Here is an 8129-nt window from a genome sequence, read left to right as displayed (position 1 = left end):
TGCTTTTATGAAAGGTTTATTCCTAGTGCTAGGTCCCAATCTTCCAGGGCTCTAAGCACAATTAAACTGGGTGGGCAGGTGAGGGGAGACCCATTCAGATGCACGGCCAAAAATGGGGCTCCCCATATCCCCACCCTTTTGGTCCCAGTCCCCTTCTCTGCAATGGGCACGCATTGAGGAGGGACAAAGGGTACTGGAGGCAACATCATTGGCCCAGGGGAGCCCAAGAAGAGCTGCCATTGGCTGACAGGGCCTTTTGAGGCTCTGCCATTGGTCAGGGGGCACACCCCAGAAACTGGGGATAGGCCTGAGGAGTGATGCCATTGGCCAGGGAGTGGTTTTGTCATAGCCTTTGGCTGTGGAGTGAAAGGAAAAGATCTGGGAATGAAGCCCAGTGACCAGGAAGATAAAGGACAGGGCTGCAGCTGCTGGGCCTGCAGGCCCCCTGTCAGGCCCCAGCCAGGGATAGGGAACCCAAGCCAGAGTGCAGGTGGCAAGGGATGTCCCATGTCCAAATCTCCCCCACCCTGGGACTACCCCTCCCGATGTCCTTCTTGATAGCCAGGTTGGGCTGGAGTGGCTCACTGCTCCTCTAGCCAGGAGGGCTTCTCAGCTCCTGGAGGCCGCAGCTTGATGTTGAACTGCTGCAGGGTCTGCTCCAGTTGTTTCTGGTTCCCAGCAAAGTAGGCGGACACGGCATTGTGGAAGAGCAGCAGCTGCTTGTGCATCACCTTGATCTGGGGGTCCAGCAGGGTCAGCTGAGACTGGACTCAGACACCCTTTCTGAGGGGCTATGATCCTGAACCCAGATCAGGGGCACATGGACTCTGCTCTGATGGTGCTTTTGGAGTGGGGGCTGAACTCCACCAAGAAAATCAAGGGATAAAAGCCTTGTAATAGGAGAAACCTAACTTGACTGGCTGGGCCAGGGGTTCTGGCACCTAAGCTCAAGGGGTGGTTTTTTCCCAGTGGTGTTCTTGGGATCAGCAGCCAAATCCTCTAATAGAAAAGCGCCAGGGATCAGAGGGAGGGTGATAGGGAAAGGTCCAGGGATTGAGTGGGCTGGGGAATGTTCCTACTCCTTAGCCAAGATGCATTTCCCCATTCAGTGATGGGGAGTTTGAGGGGAAGGTCAGTGGTACAGATGGAAAGGTGGGCTGGGTCAAAGGGGTGGGGTTAGCACCTTGTTTTCTTCCAGGAACTTGAGCTTGATGGCCACATCTCCCCGCAGCTTCTCATATTTGTCCCGATGGGCCTGGAAAGTGGCCTGGGCACTCTCGAGTCGACCACGCGTCCCTGCATCCCGGGGGCCTAGGCTCAGCTCCTCTAAGTCTGTCCGGTAGGCATCATATTCCAGCCTGGGGAGGGGGTGATATGGGCTGGTCTCCACCCCTTTGCCCTCCACACACTCTCCTACTTTTCTCAATTCTTTTGCCCCTAAAGCTCAAACTTTCACCCATGCCAGCCAACTCCCAAAACCCTAGGCCCTGCCAGTGCCCACACCTGGCAGCCTCATACTGTTTGACAGTCATGAGAGTGTCTTCCATGGTCTTGGTTACCAATGTGTTGATGCTAGAGACAAAGAAGTTCACAGCCCCTAGCAATGTCTCTCCGTTCTTGCACAGCAGCTTCTGCGTCTCTGCATTGTAGCCAAATTCCTCCTGAGGGCAGAAGGAAGGGACAGGCCTGAGTAACAGTCACCACCTGACTGGAGCTAAAGGGCCCTTCCTCCCCGTCCTCTGCCAGGAGGAAACAGCCAATGACACTGGAACAAGTCAGGACTGCCTCCAGCAAGGCTCTCTTAGCCAGAAAGTTAGTGGGGCCACCCTGGGGCTGCCTGGGGCAGGACTGTGGGAGTGGGGGGTCTGTTCACAGGACTGGAATAGGGAAAGCTAGTGCAGCAGGCAAGGGAGGGGCTCTGATTAGGCTGAGCACAGAAGGCATTCTCGTCAATGCAGAGAAGGGTTACTTGTGAGGCACCTAGTGTGCCGCCTCCCCCACCGCCTCCCACTTCTGGACCTCTGTACAAACCCTTAGGCTGCCTCCACAGGTGAGTGCTGCTGGGGGCGGGGCTGGGCCCACCCTGGAGGGGTTCTCCCTCTGGGCTGCAGGAGGGAGGGAGGGAGGGAGGCTGAGGGGTGACTGCCTGGGAGGGCCCCGGCCCAGTCCCCCCACCCTCTTTGGCCTGGCCGAGGCACCTGGAGCTCTGGGGACTTCTGGCTGAGGTCAGCAAAGGCGTCCCCCAGTGCATGCTGGGTCTGCAGCAGGCTGTAGAGGTGGGCTGTCAGTGCCCGGCCCAGCTGCAGGACACTCTCATACTTGCGCTTCGTCTCACGCAGCAGCTCAATCTGCAGCTCCAGCTCCAGGTCCACAGTCCGGGAGCCTCGGCCAAATCGTTCTGATAACAGCTGTTTTGTGCACTAATGAGAAGTGGGGGAGCAGGTCAGAGACCCTAGTACCTTGCCCCCGCAAAAGGCACCTACCCCAGCATCCCCAGGCTTCCGAGTCTCAGCCATAGCTGGGATATTAGGATCTGGAAGATGGGGAAAAGGTACCCAGGGCAGTTTGGGGGAAGGGAGAGGTGACTGAATCCCACCTTATATGTATTGATGCCCCATTTCTTGACGATGTCGAACTTCTCTCCAGCGATGCCCCGAGCCACCTCATCTCCAGGACCAGCAGGAGTAGCACTGTGAGATGGATGGCGGCCAGACCCTAAAGGACCAAGTTCTCTGACTCCAGTCTCTCTCAGATACAATCAGACACCTCTGTGGTTCCCCCCCAACTCCCCTCCCAGCACATGAAAATGACTTCCCTGAAAGAGCAGAAGCTAGAGACAATTAGATTCTCTTACTCACTAGGAGAAACTTATACATCGTGCCCTGAGACCCAAATCCCATACACATTGGCCTCTTCTTAAAGTGAGGGTTGGAAAAGGGGGGAAGAGGGAGTGGCATGTGTACAGGGGTAGAGGAAACAGCAGGAAGTAGGCCTAGTATGGGGAGACTGATCATGGATGGGGAGACTGATCATGGATGGTGAGTCCAGCAAACAGAACACCCGGTGGACAATTCCCAAATCCCAGTGTGAGATTCACAACTGTTTGTTCTTCTAAACGTGAAGAGTCACATTAAAACTCTGAGAAGTTCCTAATCAGATTCAGGCTCTAGAGCAGGTTAGGGGGAAGGAGAGCTGTGAAACAGAGTTCTTTGCTTGTCTTAGGTAGTGACAGCAGGGAAAGGTACAAGTGGGGCTAAACTGCAAGTGGGAGCAAAAGCACAATTCTGGGAGCTGGCTTCGGGGCTGAGATTCCATAAGGCTCATACTAGCAGAGGTTCTAGTTCAAGGATCAAGGTTCAAGGATCTCCAAACAAAATGCAAGCCTTCTTAGACATAGTCTATGCTTCCATAGTCTAGGGCTTCCCTGGTGGCTCAGACGGTAAAGAGTCTGCCTGCAGTGCAGGAGACCTGGGTTCAATCCTTGGGTCAAGAAGATCCTCTGGAGAAGGAAATGGCAACCCACTCCAGTATTCAAGCTTGGAAAATCCCATGGACAGAGGAGCCTGGCAGGCTACAATCCATGGGGTCTCAAAGAGTCGGACATGACTGAGCGACTTCACTTTGAACTTTTGATGCTCCCTGGAACCATCCCTCTCCCCATCTCCACTCAAGCAGCTTGTCCTGTTCTGATCATTCATACCTGTGGGGATGAGTCCATCACCAGAGCCCCCATAGCCACCAGACACAATGCTGGTTTCATTGAGGTTGGGTCCTGACACCATCACCTGCTGGAGGTCCTATAGGCCAGAGAAGAGGGGGCTTCAGGAACATAGGGGCAGCTGAAGCATTTTGGGGGTGAAAACAAGCTTGGATTGAAGCATCATAGAGAGAGCACACAAGGGAAGTCTGCACAGAATCAGAACAAAGATTTGTAAAAAAATTGAAGGGAGTTAGGTAAGTTAGGGGAAGGCTACTGGAACAGAGGTGAGAGTTCAGGGTTTATAAGTTGGGATTCCTCAATTGAAACAATACGAAGAATCAAACAGAAGCACCTGCTCCAGCCCATCATCCTCAGGAAGCTGCCCAGCTTCACCGTTCCCGTGGATGGGGATCTCCATTGTGGCTGCCTTCCCTAGGATCCCGTCCGTCATGGCGAGCGAAGGGACTGGAGTCAAGGTCTCCACCCCAGCGCCCTGCAAAGCCCAACACAGACAGCTCTGGAAACTGGCCAGTACTCCAAAGAGGAAGGTCTCCCCTACCATTTCAGAGGTTGTCCCAGGGCTTCAGAGTTCTGGGGTTTGGTACCACTCTTCTCTGAACTCTGTGTCTTTCTCCCCTCCAAGGTGCATATTTGTACAAAGACATACCCAGGCCTCAGGTATGCGTGACCTGAGGTCATGTCCCCATGAACCCCTCACCCTAGCAGAACTTCACTGATTATTCACGCATTCAATCACTCCACAGACATTTAATGAGTGCCTACTATGTGTCACACACTATCTCAGACAATGGAGATACAGCAGCGAACAAGAGAGAGAAAGTCTGTGTTCTCAAGAAGCTCATCCCCATGCAGGTGTTTCTCCCCATCAGGAGATTAACCCCCTTCCCGGAGCTCAGGTGTCTACTACCATTCAGGTATGTTCACCACTGTTTGGCTGTTCGCTCTCCTTTCGTGTTTCTTCCCCTTTCCTGCAGGTGGTCTCCCCCTCCTCCATCCCATGCACCTCCTCTTCCTCGGGCCCTGCCCCCCCAAGGCCTTAGTTGAATCAGTTGGTCTAAGTTCTCGACCTCTGGGAAAAACCTCTTTTTTCCCAGGACATGGGTAGGTGATCCCTTCCACAGTCATTTTAGTTTCCCCAGGTGTGTGAGTCTCCGCCCTCCCCCCCATACACCTGGGCATCAGGTGTGTCCTCATCCGTCCCCAGGGCTCAGAGGCATCTTGCCCTCTGGTCAGGTTCGTGCATTCACCTTGCCCTCGCCCATGCATGTCCCTCTCACCTCGGGCCGGGCCGCTCTTCCCCTCAGGGCGCCAGGCCCGGGCCGCGCGGGGACCTCCGGCTCCAGTTCCCGTCGCGATCCTAGCAGCAGGTCAGGGATTCGGCGGAAGTGACGTCCCCACCCGGGCAGAAGAAGCCGGCCACGTCGCCGATTATGAGGGCGGAAGTGACGTTAAATCTGGGGGCGGGGCGATCCTGGAGCCAACCCTTCTGTCCCTGGGGAGCTACGAGATGTCACTTCCGGGGCGTTACCAAGAACCTGAAAAGGAAATGACCTAGAGCTCAGGCTGCTGGCGTGATGGAGCAGCAGCAGCAGCAGCAGCAGCAGCAGCAGCAATTGAGAAACGTGAGTGGGAGCTAAGTCGTCTTAGGGCCATGCGTTCAAGTAGCATCCTTGTCTGCATAGCGGGAACCCCAAATAGCCAAGCATCTGAGGGCTGGGAAATTCGGGCCGTGGGGCGCGGTCCTGGGAAAGCTCGGGCGGCGCGGCCTTGAATTAAGATGTGGCCCCTCTTCGCTGAGTTTCTTGTCCCCCTTCCTCTCAGCTGCGGGACTTCCTTTTGGTCTACAATCGGATGACGGAACTCTGCTTCCAGCGCTGCGTGCCCAGCCTGCACCACCGAGCTCTGGATGCTGAGGAGGTTAGGTGGGGAACTGAGTAGGGGAATTACCCTCGATCCTCAGAGTTAACAGTAGACTGCTTCTCTCTTCCGCCACTTCCCCTACCTCTGGCCCCGGCCTTTCTATGACCCTCGCCCCTAGGCTGGAGTTGCGGCAGGACCTGACAGGACTCCTTTGACTTCTGCTTCCATCCTGTCTTCCTTCCAGGAGGCATGTCTGCACAGCTGTGCCGGGAAGCTGATCCATTCTAATCACCGCCTCATGGCCGCTTACGTGCAGCTCATGCCTGCCCTGGTACAGCGCCGCATGGCAGACTACGAGGCTGCCTCAGCTGTGCCACATGCTACTGCTGAACAACTGGAAACCTCACCATCCGGCAGCTGGCCATCCGGAAACCTCGGGAAAGGAGGCGCTGGATGAACCCTCAAATTAAAGGAGCCAGTGGACCTAGGGCTGGGTGCAGCCTGTGTATAGCAAGTGAGGAGTTGTCCGAGAGCTGGGTACTGTTGCTCCTCTTCCTGGAGCTAATAAACCCACTTTTCCTCTGTTTGGTTTATATTCTGGGCAAGGAAGTTCTGCCCACATTGTTGGCACCATCTTTATTATTCTGTCAGTTAGTGCTTTAGCCCTGGAAGCATAGAAGTTGCCTTCTGAATGTAGAAGGAAAGCCTATAACCAGACATCTGGTTAAAGCAAGGTCTAAGGGTAAAATTTTAAGATTGGTAATAGCAACAAGTTGGTTGCCCCGATGAAAGAAAATGGGAACTCTATCTAGCTGTCGTTAAATCTGTCTGACTGAATGGCTCGCTTGGAGATATCTTGGAAAACAGATTAAGAATCCACAGGGCTTTTAGGCATTACCTCCTGGGAAGTCAGTAGCGTCAGACAGAGATGAAACCTTGTAAGAATTCAGTGGAACATCAACCACTTGAAGATGTTACTCACTTAATATTTTCTGTCTTCTTAGGATGAGCAGTTAAATCTTTAAATAAAGAAAATCTGTGTTCTTGTCTTCAGGAGCAGTCAGAAAGGGGAAAACTCGTGGAACCATATTCTGCAATACACTCAGACTTGAGGGATAAAAACCTAAGGGAAAAGTAGGTGGTGATGGTTATGAAAAGAAAAGGGAAGAAAGTCAAATCTTCAGGACTTCTTGAATGTTACCTTATGTCTCACTTCTTGCCTATAACCTCCTAACTCCCTCTCTTCCTCTACCCCTGCGTGTTCCCGCTGTGCCTGTTCTGTGATTTCTAATTCCAGCCCCTCTGTTCTTTCCTTATTGTCGCCCTCCGTGGAATTTTCTTCTGTATTCAACAATATGAATGGCCTATCACTCCATCACTGAGTTTTCTTGCCATTCTTGTATCCTTTTTGTGTCATTCTGGCTGTTTTAACTTTTCTTCTGTTCCTCCATATCAAGTGACCATGTTTTATTTTTAAAATGGAAGTAGTTCATAGACGCTGGCTCCCACGGTAACCATTTTTTTTAAGTACAACCACCCAGAAAGCAGATATTTTCACCCCTGTTCATATCAGGATGTTGAAAATACAGATCTGACTTTAAAATCCATGTTTTCTTTACTCCACCAGGCTGCCTTTCAAAATATCTTTTGAGTACCCATTTTGTATAGGTTCTGATGTAGGTTGCTTCAGTCGTGTCGGACTCTGTGCGACCCCATAGACGGCAGCCCACCAGGCTCCCCCGTCCCTGGGATTCTCCAGGCAAGAACACTGGAGTGGGTTGCCATTTCCTTCTCCAGTGCATGAAAGTGAAAAGTGAAAGTGAAGTCGCTCAGTCGTGTCTGACTCCTAGTGACCCCATGGACTGCAGCCCACCAGGCTCCTCCGTCCATGGGATTTTCCAGGCAAGAGTGCTGGAGTGGGGTGCCATTGCCTTCTCCGATGTAGGTATTACCCTCACTCAACAGGTGAGGAAGCAAGAATTCAGTATGTACCAGAAGCCCACCTTATACATGGTTACTTGTGGAGAAAAGTAGCTCTCTTTATCGGAACAAATCTTGTACAGGTTTATTAAGAACCTTTCTTAACAAAAAGTTGTTGACCAGGAACTTTCCTATTAAGTGGCCTCATGCTTGCCCAATAAAGTCTCTTGGAAAGTATAAATGCAGATGAAACCACTTGTGAATTTCTCAAGTCCCAAAGACGGAAACAGGGACCGGGAATACTGTGGTGATGGTTGAAAGATTATTCCACATCAACATTTATGTATATCCTTGCAATAAACTTCTGATGTGAATTATCTGTGTTCCCATGTCACATAATTGAGTAATTGCTGGAGAAGGGTTAACAACACAGATCTGACTCTTAACGCCTATGTTCTTTTTTTGCCCTTCTCTGGGTTCTTAGTTCCCTAACCAGGCAGTGAACCCCTGACCATAACTACTAGACAACCAAGGAATTATGAAGTCTATGTTCTTCGAACTTCCAAAGTTTGCTCATCTGCAGTCATCCTTTCCCTAGGCATGGAAAAATAAGTGTTTCTCAATCTGA

General features: G+C 52.1%; 2 protein-coding genes across 3 annotated transcripts; one reads left to right on the top strand and one right to left on the bottom strand.

The window, feature by feature from the left end:
- On the bottom strand, positions 1–5109 carry ARFIP2 (ADP ribosylation factor interacting protein 2). 2 transcript variants are annotated; one of them, XM_061380573.1, is made up of 8 exons: positions 4999–5109; positions 4053–4193; positions 3701–3797; positions 2597–2715; positions 2199–2420; positions 1504–1661; positions 1184–1358; positions 1–737 (listed from the first exon to the last, which is right to left on the bottom strand). In XM_061380573.1, exons 2-8 carry the CDS (start codon positions 4149–4151, stop codon positions 582–584), a joined length of 1026 nt encoding a protein of 341 aa, XP_061236557.1. In that variant the 5' UTR covers positions 4152–4193; positions 4999–5109; the 3' UTR covers positions 1–581. The 2 variants fall into 2 exon arrangements, with proteins under 2 accessions (XP_061236557.1, XP_061236558.1); XM_061380574.1 differs by lacking the exon at positions 4999–5109 and having other exon boundaries at positions 3701–3906; positions 4053–4141.
- Positions 5110–5196: 87 nt separating this feature from the next.
- Positions 5197–7878, top strand: TIMM10B (translocase of inner mitochondrial membrane 10B). Its single transcript, XM_061380576.1, has 3 exons — positions 5197–5343; positions 5543–5638; positions 5826–7878. Exons 1-3 carry the CDS (start codon positions 5296–5298, stop codon positions 6036–6038), a joined length of 357 nt encoding a protein of 118 aa, XP_061236560.1. The 5' UTR covers positions 5197–5295; the 3' UTR covers positions 6039–7878.
- The last annotated feature ends 251 nt before the right edge of the window (positions 7879–8129 follow it).

The sequence above is a fragment of the Bos javanicus genome, chromosome 15, assembly GCF_032452875.1.
Source record: "Bos javanicus breed banteng chromosome 15, ARS-OSU_banteng_1.0, whole genome shotgun sequence".
NCBI classification, from domain to species: Eukaryota; Metazoa; Chordata; class Mammalia; order Artiodactyla; family Bovidae; genus Bos; species Bos javanicus.
The sequence above is the reverse complement of the archived record's forward strand: the minus strand, read 5'-3'. Positions and strand labels throughout refer to the sequence as shown.

Excerpts from the sequence above, each read along its gene's own strand:
- ARFIP2 (XM_061380573.1), bottom strand. The coding sequence starts at position 4,151 with ATGACGGACGGGATCCTAGGGAAGGCAGCCACAATGGAGATCCCCATC. Across the intron at positions 2,421-2,596 it reads GGGGCATCAATACATATAAG|TGCACAAAACAGCTGTTATC; the intron begins GTGGGATTCAGT and ends ACTTCTCATTAG. Across the intron at positions 738-1,183 it reads AGTTCCTGGAAGAAAACAAG|ATCAAGGTGATGCACAAGCA; the intron begins GTGCTAACCCCA and ends CTGGACCCCCAG.
- TIMM10B (XM_061380576.1), top strand. The coding sequence starts at position 5,296 with ATGGAGCAGCAGCAGCAGCAGCAGCAGCAGCAGCAGCAATTGAGAAAC. Across the intron at positions 5,344-5,542 it reads AGCAGCAGCAATTGAGAAAC|CTGCGGGACTTCCTTTTGGT; the intron begins GTGAGTGGGAGC and ends CCTTCCTCTCAG. Across the intron at positions 5,639-5,825 it reads GAGCTCTGGATGCTGAGGAG|GAGGCATGTCTGCACAGCTG; the intron begins GTTAGGTGGGGA and ends TCTTCCTTCCAG.